The sequence below is a fragment of the Pan paniscus genome, chromosome 2 (assembly GCF_029289425.2).
Source record: "Pan paniscus chromosome 2, NHGRI_mPanPan1-v2.0_pri, whole genome shotgun sequence".
NCBI classification, from domain to species: Eukaryota; Metazoa; Chordata; class Mammalia; order Primates; family Hominidae; genus Pan; species Pan paniscus.
Genome location: NC_085926.1, coordinates 41,760,509 through 41,779,744, shown reverse-complemented (window position 1 = coordinate 41,779,744; position 19,236 = coordinate 41,760,509). Strand labels below are relative to the sequence as shown.

General features: G+C 40.4%; 1 protein-coding gene across 9 annotated transcripts in view; it reads left to right on the top strand.

The window, feature by feature from the left end:
* The window catches only part of ULK4 (unc-51 like kinase 4), a 721,105-nt gene that overhangs the window by 142,541 nt on the left and 559,328 nt on the right, over window positions 1-19,236 (top strand). For 7 of the 9 annotated variants that reach the window (XM_055109709.2, XM_034956180.3, XM_055109711.2 and 4 more), the window contains one exon: window positions 3,452-3,535. The exons of the other annotated variants lie outside the window; for them this stretch is intronic. In XM_055109709.2, coding sequence (XP_054965684.1) covers window positions 3,452-3,535 — 84 coding nt within the window. The remainder of the gene's footprint in view (window positions 1-3,451; window positions 3,536-19,236) is intronic. 9 annotated transcript variants of the gene reach the window in all.

Sequence of the window (19,236 nt, the reverse complement as noted above, 5' to 3'; positions counted from 1 at the left end):
CATGAGGTCAAGAGATCTAGACCATCCTGGCTAACATGGTGAAAACCCGTCTCTTCTAAAAATATAAAAAAATTAGCTGGGTGTGGTGGTGGGCGCCTGTAGTCCCAGCTACTTGGGAGGCTGAGGCAGGAGAATGGCGTGAACCCGGGAGGCGGAGCTTGCAGTGAGCCGAGATGTTGCCACTGCACTCCAGCCTGGGTGACAGAGCGAGACTGTCTCAAAAAAAAAAAAAAAAAAAATCTCAGCCGGGCATGGTGGCTTATGCTTGTAATCCCAGCACTTTGGGAGGCTGAGGCGGGTGGATCACCTGAGCTCAGGAGTTCGAGAGGAGCCTGGCCAACATGGCGAAATGCTGTCTCTACTAAAACTACAAAAAATTAGCTGGGTGTGGTGGCTCAGGCCTGTAATCCTAGCTACTTGGGAGGTTGAGGCAGGAAAATTACTTGAACTTAGGAGGTGGTGGTTGCAGTGAGCTGAGATCATGCCACTGCACTCCAGCTTGGGCAACAAGAGCGAAACTTGGTATCAAAAACAAAACGAAACAAACGACAAAAAACAAGAAAAACAAAATGAAACAAAAAAAATCTCAGTCTTCCACTAAGCACTATTAAGGAAGAAAATGTATTTGCCTCATTACGGATTACGGCCGTTATTAAGAAGAGTTTCTGGTGCACCGTAGGTGCTTTTTTCATGCATGAACTGCACCAAGGCCAGTGGGACAGGAGAGAAGTGAGGAAGGAGGCAGGGTTGGAGAGACTGGCAGGGACATGATCATGAAGGGCTCCTCACCAGTCCGATGTCTTGGTCTTGATCCGAAGAGCAAGGGGAACTCATTAAAGAGTTTTAAGAGGGTAATTATGTCAGCTGATTTGCATGCCAACAAGATAATTCTGGTTTAAATGTGGAGAGTAGAGTGGAGACTGAAAACAGGATTCTGAGAGCCTGGATAAGAGTAAGCAACGCAGGAGCAAAATTAGAGAGAAGTGGGTATTTCAGGAAAGGGAAAGTCAGTAGGGGTGAATGTAGTTTAAGGCCCAATTTAAAGGACTAAGAGGGATCTGTTGGATTTAATGACATGAAAGTCACTGGTAACTCAGCAAGAGCTTTTTATATATTTATTTATTTTTCCTGGAATGAGGGAGATAGAAGTCGTCATATTGGAGTGGGCGAGGAGTTAGTGGAAGGTGAGGAAACTGAGAAAGTCAGTGTAAAGTGAGGATAGTTGTGAAAAGGGGCCAAGGGATGAGGAGGGTCTTGTTTTCAAAATGAGATACCGTGACCCTATTCAGGTGGAAACAGGAAAGACCCAGAGGGGATAAGATGTTGAAAATTTAGGAGCAATAAGTGATAGTCCATTAGCTAATGACCCTGAAGAAGGGAGGATGGGGATGGGATCCTGAGCCCAAGTGGAGGGACAGGAATGGAGGAACCTGTCCTGTTATAACCATTGGGCAGAAGTAGCAGATGGCTTTATGTGGAGGAAAGTTTGTCTTTCCTTTCTCAGAACTTCCATTCTCTTTATCTGTGAAGGAGGAGAGTAGGTGAAGTGGTGGGAGCGTCATAGCTTTAAAATAGCCTTTTCAGGGAGGGTGGTGCTAAGAGAAATAGTAGGGCTGGAGATGGATGTTGAAGGTCCCCTGAGGATGCTGATCCCAAGTAAGTAATGGACTCTGTGCTCTCTGGTGCCACCTTCTCTAAGGGCCCAGTTGTCTGAGAGCAGACTTAGAGAAAACAAGCAGCTGGCTTTCTCAGAGGTTGAGGTTTCCCAAACAAGAGTAAAGGGACAACTAAAGAGACCGATAGTTCAGGTTTTGGGCAGGAGTGATTAAATGATGGGCACGGGATTCTAAGTGGCTGGGAGTGAAGTAGGTGATCTGTTGAGGGAAAGAAGAGGGGCCAAGGGAGAGGGCACAGAGTCCACTGATGTTAAGGGTTGTGGTGGGCATTTTAAATAAGGGAAGAATAAGGGAAGGAAAGAAAGTTGTGTTTGCAAGTTAAATTTAGTGTGAATTAGTGATTTTTGAGTTGGAGCAGCTCCTGATCATAATGTCCAGGGTATAACCATATGTGGAATTCTATAATCAAGTAAGGGAATGGTTTTAATGGGTCATGATTCGTCTCATGGGTGTAAAATACTTTTGGATTAGTAATGTACTAATTCTTTTTTTAAAATTTCAACTTTATTTTAGATTCAGGGTGTACACGTGTAGGTTTGTTACATGAATAGATTGGATGATGCTGCGGTTTGGGGTACAACTGATCCTACCTCCCAGGTAGTGAACATAGTAGTCAATATGCAGTTTTTCAGCCCTTACTCCTGTCCCACCCTCCCCACTTGTTGTAGTCTCTAGTGTCTTTTGTTCCTATCTTCTGTCTATGTGTATTCATGTTTAGTTCTCACAAGTGAGAACACGTGGTATTTGATTTTCTGTTCTCGCTTCAATTTGCTTAGGATAATGGCCTCCAGCTGCATCCGTGTTGCTGCAGTAGTATTTCGTGGTGGATATATACTACATTTTCTTTATCCACTTCACTGTTGATGGGCACCTAAGTTGATTCCATGTTTTTGCTCTTGTGAATAGTGCTACGATGAATATATGAGTGTGTGTGTGTTTTTGGTAGAATGATGTATTTTCCTTTGGGTATATAACCAGTAATGGGATTGCTGGTTCAAATGGTAGTTCTGTTTTTAGTTCTTTGAGATATCTCCAAACTGTTTTTCATAGTAGCTGAAGTAAATTAATAATGTACTAATTCTGTCATTTGGACAATCTTGAGTATGTTCCGTAAGTAGAACCTAATTTTTTCTGCTTTAAAAAATTAGTTTTTTTCATCTTTCTGTGTGGTACCTGATTTTCTGATTGTATTTGATAGGTTGCAGGAGTGTGCTTGTGGTTATTACACTAATTTGGTTAATCTTCTGGGAGAGAATTATTGCTCATGTCATTAAAATCAGTGTACCCGCTTATTTGCTCATTTTATTTAGCTCTTTGTCTTACTAGGTAACATAATACCTTTTACTTGTGCTTGTGAATTATCCTGAGATATTACTCAAACTTGTGTTTTCTATGCTTTCAAATCATTCCAGATAATGTAATACTTTTCAGATAGTTGTATCTGTATTATCATCTACAATTATCATTAGATTGATTTATCTGTCAGATCATATTGGATCATATTGTCATTTCTCAATATTTTAAATCTACCTTCTAATGAGGGGATCTTACCCACATCATATATAATGCAATGAGAAATAGAATAAATATCTTGTATGTACAATGCAGTAAAAGATCCTTGATATAGTCGTTATCATCAGATAGTAAGTAATACTTTAAATAGACTATTAAGTTTTAGATAGTTTGTATACTTGGAGCTGTGCCATTTGCTTGAATGGGTTAATATCTTTCGTGCTGTTAGCTTCACTGCCTTTTTTTTCCCCACTTCATTTTAGGAAGAAAAAAAAAAGAACCCTAGAGAGTGCTGGGCTGTTCCCTTGGCTGCATACACAGTGCTAATGAGGTGCCTTCGGGAAGGGGTAAGGCTCCTTTGTTGTCCTCTGTAGATGCTGGCAATTGTAATAACCCTTCAGGCACTGTATGAGGATTGTAGCCTGCAGCAGTGCAGGAGCTTGTCAACCAAGTATTGCTCCTGAATTTAAATAATCCCGACAACCTATCATGAGCAAGCGACCTACAGTGGAGCAAGTGTAAAAATGATCTAGCTTTCTCATTCACTTGTTTAAATGTCTTGCTTTTTAAAGGAATGGTAGCTTATATAAACAATGTAACTAACATTCAATAGCATATTCTTAATTATTCTCCGCACTCCCCCTTTAAAATTATTGATACACCAGTTTAGTAAGCAAGGTGTATGCAGCGAATTTTCTGTGAGCCTGAGACAACCCATGATTATCTTGTCAGATCGCCATTTTGAGGTTTAGAAACAGGGAAGCTTCTAGTATCCATTGATTTTAATATTAAGTAGTATTTATTATGTGATGTGATTTTTCAGTTTATTCACATCATTTCTTAAGCAATTGTTAATGGCTGAAAGCCAGCCAGCTGGCCAACCAACCAGCTCATCTATATGTAGCTCCCACGTGTAACTATGTAAAGGATTTAGAAACTAACCTAAAAGGTTGGCATTTTCCATTTGCGTTAAATCATTTGACATTGTTTCACCCAAGGCAAAGCCATAGGGTGAAAACATTCCTTCAGGAATGAGAAAGATATATCAGGATAAACATCTTTCTTTTGAGTTCATTGCTTCCTACTTTATATGGTAACAGAATCATGTTCCAAGTGTAGAAAAACTCCCTGAGGTTTTCCCCTATGATCCAGAAGAAAAGTTTGAACTCTTCCCAGCCTGTAGGTTTGAATACCTAGTCATTTGTCATTATGGGATATGATGTATATTATCAGTTGTACTTTGTCAATAATATGAGAATTAAGTCATTCTCAGCTATCATCAAAAGACATGTTTGGGTTTAACATTCAGAGCTTCAAGCTAGGTGCACTTAGAGGCACACAGATGAAAAAATTCCTATTCACACACAGACCTCACCTATTGTGGGAGTGAAAATAAAAATATAAAGTGGAATATGTCAAACACATAAATGCAAAAGAACAAAATATAAGAACTCAAGGGAGAGAGAAGGCTTTTAGGGATCCTGTTGACAGTGTAAAAGTCATTATTGTGAATAGTGCTGTGATAAAGATGGGAATACAGGAGTGCAGTTGTCTCTTTGATATACTGGTTTTCTTTCTTTAGCATATATACCCAGCAGTGGGACTGCTGGATCATATGGTAGCTCTATTTTTAGTTAGTTTTTTTTTTTTTTTTTTTTTTGAGGAAACTCCTTACTGTTTTCTATAATGGCTTTACTAATTTACATTCCCACCAACGGTATGGAAGAGTTGTCCTTTCTTCACATCCTTGCCATCATCTGTTGTCTTTTTGATAATCGCCATTTTAATTGGGGTGAGATGGTATCTTATTGTGGTTTTGATTTGCATTTCCCTGATGATTAGTGTTGTTGGGTCTTTGGTCATGTACCTGCTAGCAATTTTTATGTCTTCTTTTGAGAAATGTCTATTCAGATCTTTTGTCCATTTTCAAATTGGGTTATTTGGTTTTTTTGCTCTTGAGTTGAAGTCCTTATATATTCTGGTTATTTCTTAAAATTTCAACTTTTATTTTAGATTTAGGGGGTACATGTGCAGGTTTGTTACATGGGTATATGCTGTGGTTTGGGGTTATGACTGATCCTGTCACCCAGGTAGTGAGCATAGTATCCAGTAGGTAGTTTTTCAGCCCTTATTCCCTGTCCACCTTCTCCCCTCTAGAAGTCTCCAGTGTCTGTTGTTTCCTTCTTTCTGTCCATGTGTACCCAATGTTAGTTCTCACTTATAAGTGAGAACACATGGTATTTGGTTTTCTGTACCTACTTTAATTTGTTTAGGATAATGGCTTCCAGCTGCATCCATGTTGTTGCAAAGAACATGATTTTATAATTTTTTATGGCTGCATAGTTCTTTTATGATGTATATGTACTACATTTTCTTTGTCCACATATTCCGGTTGTTAATCTCTTAGCTAAGATATGGAATCAACCTAGGTGTCCATCAGTGGATGAATGAATACAGAAAATGTGGCATATATATACCATGAAATATTATTTAGCTAAACAGTGAATTGATCATTTCTTAATGCTGAACTCTATATAAATGGAATGGCGCCACATTCTTTTGAGACTTAATTCTTTTGCTTTTAAAGCTAGATTAGTTTACATGCTGATTGTGTAAACTATAGTTCATTTGGACCACTGTGTAGGGTGTTGAAATATGCCTCATTGCACGTGCGTGAGTACACACACACACACACACACACACAGTTTCCCCACATCACTGAGTGAAAGTGTGTCTTCTCTCCCCTGCTCTGCAGTGTCACCTCTGTCACATCAGTTGACATGTCTCTTTTTGGGCTCTATTTGGTTCTGTTGGTCTACTTATTTCTGGGCTCTGTGTGTGCGCATGTGTGTGTATCAATTTATTCTCCCACCAGCAGGGTATGGAAGTACTTATTAACCCATATCTTCGCAAACATATGACATAGGCAAACTTAAAATTTTTGTCAATCTGGTGGGCATTAAAGTGGTTTATTTTTTATTTTTTGAGAGAGGATTTCACTCTGTCATCCTGGCTTCCTGCAACCTCCGCCTCTGGGATCAAGTGATCCTCCTGCCTCAGCCTCCCAAGTAGCTGGGACTACACATGCATACTACTATGCCTGGCTAATTTTTGTATTTGTAGAGACAGAGTTTCACCATGTTGCCCAGGCTGGTCTTGAACTCACAGGCTCTAGGAATCCACCTCCCTCGGCCTCCCAGAGTTGGGATTACAGGCGCCAGCCACTGCATCCAGCCATGGTTTCTTATAGTAGTTCTAACATGTATTTCTCTGATTACTAATGAGGATGACCATCTTTTTCTATTTACCTCATTTTTTGGGCTTCCTGTTTTGAAAAGTGCTTGTGAAGTCTTAAACTTGTTTTTTTCCTATTGCTTTGTAGGAACTCTGAATCCTCTACAACCTATTATTATAAAATGTTTCAAAGATTAGAAAAGAAAAGAAAGCTGTAATAATCACCTTTGTTTCCATCACCTAGATTAAACAGTAAACATTTTGTCCTGTTTGCTTTGCTGTAATATGTGTGTGTGTGAGTATGTGTGTATTCATGTGCATGTGCATTTATTCATTTTCTTTACAGTGTCTATTGATAGGCAGGAGTTCTTAATTTTAATGTAGCCACTTTATATATAATATATAATATGTATATATAAGACTCTGTGTGTGTGTGTGTCTGTATGTGTGTATACACATACAATCTTGCTATGTTGCCCAGGCTGGTCTTGAACTCCTGGGCTCAAGCAATCCTTCTGTCTCAGCCTACCAAGTAGCTGGGATTGTAGTTATGCATGCCACCATGCTCTGTGTAGCTCAGTTTATCTATTCCTTTATGATTTGTGCTTTTTGTATCTTATGAAATGCTTCTCTCCTCCAACATCACTAAGAGAGTCTATTACATTTTGTTCTGAAAGTCTTATTTTTTCTTTTCCCATTTAGAGTTTTAATCTATTTGTAATTATCTTTGGTGTGTGGTGCTATGTGTAGGTCCAGTTGGTTTTTAAAAATAAAAATAGTCAAGTGAAGAATCCCTTATCCAGACCCAATTTAAGGTAGGAGCCCCCAGTGCCTACAACTAAGTATAAAAGATGTGAACAATAACTTCCCCCATCTACCTGCTACCCCACTGATCTGAGGAGGGCATTGAGGACGTATTTGCAGCTGGGAGTGCAGGTTGCAGGAGGGAAATCCCACAAGAAGCTAAAAGCATAAGCAGGTCCTCACTTGATTTACAGAGTATTTCCTTCAAGAAGCACAGTTGCTCTGACAGCTAATTTCTTAGCAGCAACAACTGTAGTAAAAAAAAAGTGAAATCGTATATTTCATTGTTAATAAAGTATTGTCAATTCACAAATGTATTCACATAAAATATGTATTTCAAGAGCAATAGAATAACCATGAATATGAAAGGAATTAGGAAAAAAAGAAACAAAAAAGACACGAAGAAATACAAAACAGATGGAACAAATAGCACAAAATATGATGAAAGTTATAAATGAAACTGTGCCAACAATCATAATAAATGTAAATGGACTGAATAGTTAAGAGAAAATGACTATAAAACAGAATTAGGGTAGGCATGTGGCTCACGCCTGTAATCCCAGCACTTTGGGAGGCCAAGGCAGGCGGATCATGAGGTCAGGAGTTCAAGAACAGTCTGATGAAAATGGTGAAACCATGTCTCTGCTAAAAATACAAAAATTAGTCGGGCGTGGTGGTGCATGCCTGTAATTCCAGCTACTTGGGAGGCTGAGGCAGGAGAATCGCTTGAACCTGGGAGGCAGAGGTTGCAGTGAGTTGAGATCACACCACTACACTCCAGCCTGGGCAACAGAACAAGACTCCATCTCAAAAAAAAAAAAAAAAAAAAAAAAAGGACAGAATTAGAAAATAAACAGTATGAAAAGACATCTAAAACATAAAGTTATAGAAAGACCGAAAGAGAATGAAAAAAGATACACGTCATATGTACCTAATCCAAAGAAGTGTGGTTAGCTATATTATTATCAGATAAAATAGGCTTTGGGCAAAAAGCAATATGGGAGATTTTTAAGGTCACAATATGATGATGAAAATTATAATAAACCAAGGGAAAAGGCAATCTAAAATTTTAATGTATCTAATAACTAGCAGTCAAAATACATGAAAGCAAAATATGACAACATTGCAACCCTAAGAGGGCAATTTAAACACATATCTCAGTATCTGATAAAACAGACAAAAACAATCAGCATAGACCTAGAAGATCTATATCTGTCTAGAAAATTAACAAGCTTGACCTAATGTGTAGAAAAAACATCTCTCCAAAGTGACAGAACTCACCACCCGCCCAAGTATATACGTACTGAGCCATAAGGAAAATCTCAACAAATTCCAAAGAAGTGGAATCATGCATACATCTTTCTCTCTAACCATAATCTCATTAAACTAAAAACAATAATAAAAAGTAAAAGGCCAGAAAGGCAGATACTAAATGAGAAAGCGACAGAAAAGTTAATAGATTTTGTTAAGCCTACAAAGCTTGTATGGTGTAAAGCAGTCAAAGGGATATGAAAATTTACACAGAAATCCAACCAATATAAATCCTTGAAAGATACTACATTACAGATATTTCATCAGTTCTCACGTCAAACCCAGCAAAGCCAAACTTTGGAGCCTCCCCTGCGAGCAGACCTGCCACAGGAGGACAGCCAGCACAAACCTCCCCTTTGCAATGAAAATGCTACATTGTGTGTGCTGCTTACCCCATCACCTCTTTGGAAGCGGTCTACCCCACTCAGCGCTGGCTGAGAATACTTCCCTCATACCACTCTCAGTAGTTCACTCCAAGACACACTGGGCAACTCTGTACCTGGTAAGCCATTGTGAATCCAACTAATAATGGCATTCAGAAAGTTAGGAATCTTTGAAGTATTAGATTCATAGTGAGATTCAAAAGAAAGAAAACAACATCGTTTCTGTTCCACACATGTTGCCCACCTTCACTGCATAAAAGGCAAGGGGAATTGTGAGTACCCACAAAGAACCTGATATTGATGGCACATACATTTCTTCACTAGAAATTTAGACTGTAGGATAAATTTAGACTGTAACAATTTAAAAAACCAGAAAATATAACTGTATATTTTTAGCTCTTATTAAAATCCAAGAGATTTAACTTATTTGCTCCTTGTTCAGGTAATTAGTGTCTAAAACATTTCAAAGATAACATATATAATGGCTAACATTTCTAGTACTTTTTAAAAATTCAAGCCCAGTCTCTTCTAATTAAATGTATAAATTATTTGTCACTGGCTTTCTCAAAAAGAAGAACAAAGAGCCCTAATTAAAAAGTAAAAATTAAATTTCCTCTTAGAAAATTGTGTTACATCAGAATTATCTAATAAACTATAGTTCAGAAAATAATTTTGGAATTAAGAAAATATGAATAATAAAACCAATAGTTTATGTTCTGAATTTCAAATTTTTATTTTTTATTATTTTTTAAATTTTAAGTTCTAGGGTATGTGTGCAGGATTGTTACATAGGTAAATGTGTGCCATGGTGGTTTGGTACACCTATCAACCCATCACCTAAGTATTAAACCCAGCATGCATTAGCTGTTTTTTCTGATGCTCCTCCCCCACCTGCCCTGACAGGCCCCAGTATGCATTGTTCCCCTTCCTGGGTCCATGTGTTCTCATTGAACCTCACATTTTTAAATACAGCATATGCCAGATGTCAGTTCAGTACCCATAATTATATAGACTATTATGTAAGCTAAAAAATGTTGATTAGATACAAATGTATAAATTAATCTTCTCTAGACATGTGGAAATTCTCTAGGGGCTATTTCCAGCTTCTGTGTGGATTGTGGAGTAGGCTGCTACCTGTCCCCCAAAAATGGACACCTTAAACAAAAAGACAACTTTCTCAGCCTCCCTAATGTACACACATATGAAAGATATATTATTTAAATTCAATGCTAAATATTCCTGAGATCAACACAGCAGTGATCCCAAGGTGAAAATTTATCTTTGCTAATGGGCACAAACTTGAAGGGCAAAGCAATGGAAGGGTAAGTCTTCAGACTCAGGGGTGAGGCTCAAGTCAGAAACACATGGAAGATCATTGGCACATGTTTTTGTTTTTTTAAATAGCGAACACCACCAAGTGGAGCCCCCGGGGATTAGTCAATATTAAACCTCTAAGGAGTGGCACATCTGAGACTGAAATTCCCATCTTTTGATTCCCAGCTCAAGATCTCTGAAATCCCAGCACCAGCTCTGAAATCGTTATTCCATATTATCATGGATACCTTTTCTTCTATACTGCTGTACTCTTTTTTTTGAACAGTTATACCTGATCTTCCTATTTTTGTGTGTGTTCCACCAAAAGTTTTTCACTCTAAATACTTCCCTCTTTCCATCTGATCATTTACATCTGTAACGAGGACAAAAAGATCTAACATGTCTCTCACCCTTGGTTTGTGTTTTGTTTTGTTTTGTTTTGTTTGTTTTTGAGACAGGGTCTTGCTCTCTCACCTGGGCTGGAATGCAGTGGTGTGATCACTGTTCACTGCAGCCTCGACCTCCTGGGCTGAAGTAATTTTCCCACCTCAGCCTCTGAGTAGCTGAGACTACAGGTGTGTGCCACCACGCCTGGCTAATATTTGTATTTTTTTGTAGAGATGGGGTTTTACCATTTTGCCCAGGCTTGTATTGAACTACTGGCTTAAGTGATCCTCCTGCCCTGGCTTCCCAAAGCGCTGGAAGGAATTATAGGTATGAGCCACCGTGCCTGGCCTCCCCATTGTTAAAATTATGGAAATCATGTTCATAAAGCAGGTTGGCCTGTTTGGAAAAGAGTGTCATAATTTCTCAGGTAACTCTAAAATAGAAAGCTACTGAAAATTACTTTAATACATTCATTACAGTCTCAGTATAAGATTATAGCTTCCTCTCCCAAAGCGTAACCACAACATGACGCAGGATGAGGTAGCTTTGAAAATGCTGCATACAATATCCTCTTGAGTAGAATCATAATTTAGAACTCTAGAAATTACCAGAAACAAAACTGTCCAAGTTTTTTTTTTGTTTGTTTGTTTTTTGTTTTTGTTTTTTTTAAATTTAATTTTATTTTTATTGATCATTCTTGGGTGTTTCTCACAGAGGGGGATTTGGCAGGGTCATAGGACACTAGTGGAGGGAAGGTCAGCAGACAAACAAGTGAACAAAGGTCTCTGGTTTTCCTAGGCAGAGTGTTTGTGTCCCTGGGTACTTGAGATTAGGGAGTGGTGATGACTCTTAACGAGCATGCTGCCTTCAAGCATCTGTTTAACAAAGCACATCTTGCACCGCCCTTAATCCATTTAACCCTGAGTGGACACAGCACATGTTTCAGAGAGCACAGGGTTGGGGGTAGGGTCATAGATCAACAGGATCCCAAGGCAGAAGAATTTTTCTTAGTACAGAACAAAATGAAAAGTCTCCCATGTCTACTTATTTCTACACAGACACGGCAACCATCTGATTTCTCAATCATTTCCCCACCTTGCCCCCCTTTCTACTCCAGAAAACCGCCATCGTCATCATGGCCCATTCTCAATGAGCTGTTGGGTACACCTCCCAGACGGGGTGGTGGCCGGGCAGAGGGGCTCCTCACTTCCCAGTAGGGGCGGCCGGGCAGAGGCGCCCCTCAGCTCCCGGACCGGGTGGCTGGCCAGGCGGGGGGCTGACCCCCGCAATCTCCCTCCCGGACGGGGCGGCTGGCCGGGCGTGGGGCTGACCCCCCCCACCTCCCTCCCGGACCGGGCGGCTGGCCGGGCGGGGGGCTGACCCCCCCGCCTCCCTCCCAGACCGGGCGGCTGGCCGGGCAGGGGGCTGACCCCCCCACCTCCCTCCCGGACGGGGCAGCTGTCCGGGAGGGGGCGCTGAACCCCCCCACCTCCCTCCCGGACGGAGCGGCTGGCCGGGCGGGGGGCTGAGCCCCCCACCTCCCTCCCGGACGGGGCGGCTGGCCAGGCAGAGGGGCTCCTCACTTCCCAGTAGGGGTGGCCTGGCAGAGGCGCCCCTCACCTCCCGGACGGGGCGGCTGGCCGGGCGGGGGGCTGAGCCCCCCACCTCCCTCCAGGACGGGGCGGCTGGCCGGGCGGGGGACTGACCCCCCCACCTCCTTCCCGGACGGGATGGCTGGCCGGGTGGGGGGCTGACCCCCCCACCTCCCTCCTGGACGGGGCGGCTGGCTGGGCAGAGGGGCTCCTGGCTGGGCAGAGGGGCTCCTCACTTCCCAGTAGGGGCGGCCGGGCAGAGGCGCCCCTCAGCTCCCAGACCCGGTGGCTGGCCAGGCGGGGGGCTGACCCCCCCATCTCCCTCCCGGACGGGGCGGCTGGCCGGGTGGGGGGCTGACCCCCCCACCTCCCTCCCGGACGGGGCGGCTGGCCGGGCGTGGGGCTGACCCCCCCACCTCCTTCCCGGACGGGGCGGCTGGGGAAGAGTTGAGCTGAGCACTTAGGAATATCCAGTTTTTTCTTTTCAAATTTGTCAAATGGATGTCACATTTTATTTCCCCAAGTAGAGTGAATAAAGGAACAGAGAGAGGCTGGAAGTGTTAGGTTAATTTTTTCTGGCTGCATTGAAGGAAATGGGAATGGGAAGGAAGAGTTCTCTCAGATAGTCATTCTGAGAAATGAAAAATGTGTTGAAGTTTGGGAAATTGAAGGATATTTAAGATTTCTTTCCTAGCAATCTTGTAGTTTGTACTATATGGTATTAATAATACTGGGAATAAAAGCTAACATTTATTGAGAATTTACTACTTTTCATGCTCTAGATTGAGTCTTCCTGTGTGCTATCTCATTTAATTAGTACTTTAATTCTCAAACCGCTTGTGTTTTGTTAATCTTCATTTTGTAGATAATGAAGCTGGGGCAAAGAGATAAAAATACTGAAGGATATGTAACTAGCAAAATGCAAAAACTATGGCTTGAACTTAGACATTACTCAATATCTTCTGCTCATTTGTAAACGTTTTTATATGAAAAATACATAAATTTGGATTGAAAAAACAGTAAATGCATATTGTAACAAACCAAGCAATGTAAAAATTTCTAAAGTTGAATTAGTGGGCTCCTCCTCCCTACAATCCAAGACCTATTATAATCATCATTAACAGAGTATTATATATCTTTCTTTGCCCTTCCTTTACATATATGTTTTTCTTGTTAAATAAATGTAGGATTATGTAATCTTTAATGTATTTTTTATTTTAATTAAGGTATCATTTATATAAAATGTTCAGATATTTAATGTATGTGTGTTGTAAATTTTTTTTTTTTTGAGACAAGATCTGGCTGTATTGCCCAGGCTGGAGTGCAGTGGCACAATCTCGGCTCACTGCAACCTCTGCCTCCTGGGATCAAGCCATTCTCCTACCTCAGCTTCCCAAGTAGCAGGGACTACAGGCGTGTACCATGCTTGGTAGAGACAAGAGGTTTTGCCACGTATCCCAGGCTGGTCTCGAACTCATGAGCTCAAGCAATCCACCTGCCATGGCCTCACAAGGTGCTGGAATTGCAGGCATGAGCCACTGTGCCTGGATGTAAATATTTTTTCCTGGCCTGAGGTACTATGAGGCTTAATGGTGTCATTATGAGCAGAAATTTAAAATTTTTATGAAGCTTGATTTAATGCTTTTTCTCTTATGTTTAGTTCCTTTTTGTCCTGGTTAAGAAAGCTTTGCCTAAAATAAAGATGTTCTTTGAAACCAACGAGAACAAAGACACAACATACCAGAATCTCTGGGACATATTCAAAGCGTGTGTAGAGGGAAATTTATAACACTAAATGCCCACAAGAGAAAGCAGGAAAGATCCAAAATTGACACCCTAACATCACAATTAAAAGAACTAGAAAAGCAAGAGTAAACGCATTCAAAAGCTAGCAGAAGGCAAGAAATAACTAAAATCAGAGCAGAACCGAAGGAAATACAGACACAAAAAACCCTTGAAAAAATTAATGAATCCAGGAGCTGGTTTTTTGAAAGGATCAACAAAATTGATAGGCCACTAGCAAGACTAATAAAGAAGAAAAGAGAGAAGAATCAAACAGACTCAATAAAAAGTGATAAAGGGGATATCACCACCAATCCCACAGAAATACAAACTACCATCAGAGAATACTACAAACACCTCTATGCAAATAAACTAGAAAATCTAGAAGAAATGGATAAATTCCTGGACACATACACCCTCCCAAGACTAAAGCAGGAAGAAGTTGAATCTCTGAATAGACCAATAACAGGCTCTGAAATTGTGGCAATAATCAATAGCTTACGAACCAAAAAGAGTCCAGGACCAGATGGATTCACAGCCGAATTCTACCAGAGGTACAAGGAGGAACTGGTACCATTCCTTCTGAAACTATTCCAATCAATAGAAAAAGAGGGAATCCTCCCTAACTCATTTTATGAGGCCAGCATCATCCTGATACCAAAGCCTGGCAGAGACACAACCAAAAAAGAGAATTTTAGACCAATATCCTTGATGAACATTGATGCAAAAATCCTCAATAAAATACTGGCAAACCAAATCCAGCAGCACATCCAAAAGCTTATCCACCATGATCAAGTGGGCTTCATCCCTGGGATGCAAGGCTGCTTCAATATATGCAAATCAATAAATGTAATCCAGCATATAAACAGAACCAAAGAGAAAAACCACATGATTATCTCAGTAGATGGAGAAAAGGCCTTTGACAAAATTCAACAGCCCTTCATGCTAAAAACTCTCAATAAATTCGGTATTGATGGGACGTATCTCAAAATAATAAGAGCTATCTATGACAAACACACAGCCAATATCATACTGAATGGGCAAAAACTGGAAGCATTCCCTTTGAAAACTGGCACAAGACAGGGATGCCCTCTCTCACCACTCCTATTCAACATAGTGTTGGAAGTTCTGGCCAGGGCAATCAGGCAGGGGAAGGAAATAAAAGATATTCAATTAGGAAAAGAGGAAGTCAAATTGTCCCTGTTTGCAAACAACATGATTGTATATTTAGAAAACCCCATTGTCTCAGCCCAAAATCTCCTTAAGCTGATAAGCAACTTCAGCAAAGTCTCAGGATACAAAATCAATGTACAAAAATCACAAGCATTCTTATACACCAATAACAGACAAACAGAGAGCCAAATCATGAGTGAACTCCCATTCACAATTGCTTCAAAGAGAATAAAATACCTAGGAATCCAACTTACAAGGGACGTGAAGGACCTCTTCAAGGAGAACTACAAACCACTGCTCAATGAAATTAAAGAGGATACAAACAAATGGAAGAACATTCCATGCTCATGGGTAGGAAGAATCAGTATTGTGAAAATGGCCATACTGCCCAAGATAATTTATAGATTCAATGCCATACCCATCAAGCTACCAATGACTTTCTTCACAGAATTAGAAAAAACTACTTTCAAGTTCATATGGAACCAAAAAAGAGCCCGCATTGCCAAGTCAGTCCTAAGCCAAAAGAACAAAGCGGGAGGCATCACGCTACCTGACTTCAAACTATACTACAAGGCTACAGTAACCAAAACAGCATGGTACTGGTACCAAAACAGAGATATAGACCAATGGAACAGAACAGAGCCCTCAGAAATAATGCCGCATATCTACAACTATCTGATCTTTGACCAACCTGACAAAAACAAGCACTGGGGAAAGGATTCCCTATTTAATAAATGGTGCTGGGAAAACTGGCTAGCCATATGTAGAAAGCTGAAACTGGATCCCTTCCTTACACCTTACACAAAAATTAATTCAAGATGGATTAAAGACTTAAATGTTAGACCTAAAACCATAAAAAGCCTAGAAGACAACCTAGGCAATACCATTCAGGACATAGGCATGGGCAAGGACTTCATGTGTAAAACACCAAAAGCAATGGCAACAAAAGCCAAAATTGACAAATGGGATCTAATTAAACTAAAGAGCTTCTGCACAGCAAAAGAAACTACCATCAGAGTGAACAGGCAACCTACAAAATGGGAGAAAATTTTTGCAACCTACTCATCCGACAAAGGGCTAATATCCAGAATCTACAATGAACTCAAACAAATTTACAAGAAAAAAACAAACAACCCCATCAAAAAGTGGGCGAAGGACATGAACAGACAGTTCTCAAAAGAAGACATTTATGCAGGCAAAAAACACATGAAAAAATGCTCACCATCACTGGCCATCAGAGAAATGCAAATCAAAACCACAATGAGATACCGTCTCACACCAGTTAGAATGGCAATCATTAAAAAGTAGGAAACAACAGATGCTGGAGAGGATGTGGAGAAATAGGAATACTTTTAGACTGTTTGTGGGACTGTAAACTAGTTCAACCATTGTGGAAGTCAATGTGGCGATTCCTGAGGGATCTAGAACTAGAAATACCATTTGACCCAGCCATCCCATTACTGGGTATATACCCAAAGGACTATAAATCATGCTGCTATAAAGACACACACACACATATGTTTATTGCGGCACTATTCACAACAGCAAAGACTTGGAACCAATCCAAATGTCCAACAATGATAGACTGGATTAAGAAAATGTGGCACATATACAGCATGGAATACTATGCAGCCATAAAAAATGATGAGTTCATGTCCTTTTTAGGGACATGGATGAAATTGGAAATCATCATTCTCAGTAAACTATTGCAAGGACTAAAAACCAAACACCGCATGTTCTCACTCATAGGTGGGAATTGAACAATGAGAACACATGGACACAGGAAGGGGAACATGACTCTCTGGGGACTGTTGTGGGGTGGGGGGAGTGGGGAGGGATAGCATTAGGAGATATACCTAATGTTAAATGACGAGTTAATGGGTGCAGCACACCAGCATGGCACATGTATACATATGTAACTAACTTGCACATTGTGCACATGTACCCTAAAACTTAAAGTATAATAATAATAATAATAATAAAAAAGAAAGCTTTGCCTACTGCAACATGTTCTTTATGACCTCTTCTAGAAGCTTTTTGGATCTAACTTTTACATTTAGGTTTGTGATTCATCTCAAATTAATCTATGAGTATGGAGTTGCTAAGATATTTTTTACGGCCCTGAACATGGTCTAACTTGGTAATGTTTCATGTGATCTTGAAAAGAATGTGTCTTTTACCTTTGTTGAGTGGAGTGTTGTATAAATGTCCAAGTGAGTTGATAGTGTTATCCAATGTCCTTCCTGCCTTTATATCACCTTTATGGACTTATTATTACAAATCTTTTTTTTTTTTTTTTGAGATGGAGTCTCGCTCTGTAGCCCAGGCTGGAGTGCAGTGGTGCGATCTCGGCTCACTGCAACCTCTGCCTCCTGGGTCCTGGTTCAAGCAATTCTCCTGCCTCAGTCTCCTGAGTAGTTGGGATTATAAGCACGTGCCACCATGCCCAGCTAATTTTTGTGTTTTTGGTAGAGATGGGGTTTCACCATATTGGACAGGCTGGTCTCGAACTCCTGACCTTGTGATCTGCCCGCTTCGGCCTCCCAAAGTGCTGGGATTACAGGCGTGAGCCACTGCGCCCGGCCTATACATCTTTTTTTATTTAACAGTGTGTAACTCGAATTTATCACAGTTGACCTTCAAGTAATGATATACAAATGCTTACATATGAACCTCATGTATGTTAGAACTTTGTATCAGAACCTTATTTTTATGATGTATATAGTGATATGCAAATTCCTAAGAACCTTACACCAGAATAATCTAGTATTCTCCTTCTAGCCTTCCTACTATTGTCATATATTTTGTGTCTACATATGTTATAAAGCTCACAATACGTTTTTGTCGTTTCTGGTTTAAACAGCTATGCTTGGCTTGGCATAGTAGCTCATGCTTGTAATCGCAGCACTCTGGGAGGCCAAGGCAGGAGGATTCCTTGGGACAAGGAGTTCAAGATCAGCCTGGGCAACAGAGTGAGACCTCATCTCTGTTAAAAATTAAAAAAAATTGGCTGGGCATCATGGCACATGCCTCTTGTCCCAGCTGCTTGGGAGGCTGAAGTGAGAAGATTGCTTGAGCCGGGAGATTGAGACTGCAGTGCGCTGTGATCCTGCCATTGTACTTCAGTCTGGGTGACAGAGTGAGACTGTGTCTCAAAAAGAAAAACAGCAGCTGCAGCTTATGTTTAAAATAGGCTCAAAAATTAAGGAAAACAATCTATTATATTTATTCACATATTTACTTTTTTATCCTTTGTTCTTTTGTATAGATTTAATTTTCTTCTCATTATCATTTTTTTCTGCCTGAATAATTTCCTTTAATATTTTTGTAGTGCAGTTCTGCTGGTGATGAATTTTCTCAACTTTTGCATGTCAGAAGGGTACTTATTTTATCTTTGTTTTTGAAAGATGTTATTTTTGTGCATGAATTTGTAGGTTGACAGTTACTTTTTTTTTCTTTTGGTACTTAAAATATATTGCTTTATTGTCTTTTGTATGTATTGTTTCTGATGAGAATTCCCTGTCAGCCTTATCATTGTTCCTCTCTGTGGAATATGCCTTTTTACTCTAGCTGCTTGTAAAGTTTTCTTTTTATTTTATTTTATTTTATTTTTATTTTTGCGACAGGGTCTTGCTTTGTTGCTCAGGCTGGAGTGCAGTGGTGTGATCACAGCTCACTGCAACCTCCAACTCCTATGCTCAAGTGATCTTCCCACCTCAGCCTCCCAGGTGGCTGGGAGTATAGGCATGTACTACCTTACCTGGCCAATTTTTAAAACTTTTTGTACAGAAAAGGTCTTGCTATGTTGCCCATGCTGGTCTTGAACTCCTGGCCTCAACTGATTCTCCCATCTTGGCCTCCCAAAGCACTGGGATTACAGGAATGGGACATTGCTCCTTGTCCATAAGGTTTTCTCTTTATTCCTTTTTTTTTTTTTTTTAAGCAGTCTGATTATGATGTACCTTGGTGTCATTTTTCTTTGTTTCTTCTGCGTAGGGCTCATTGAGCTTCTGAGACCTGGAATTACCAGTTTTCATGAATTTGAAAACTTCTCAGACAATATTTCAA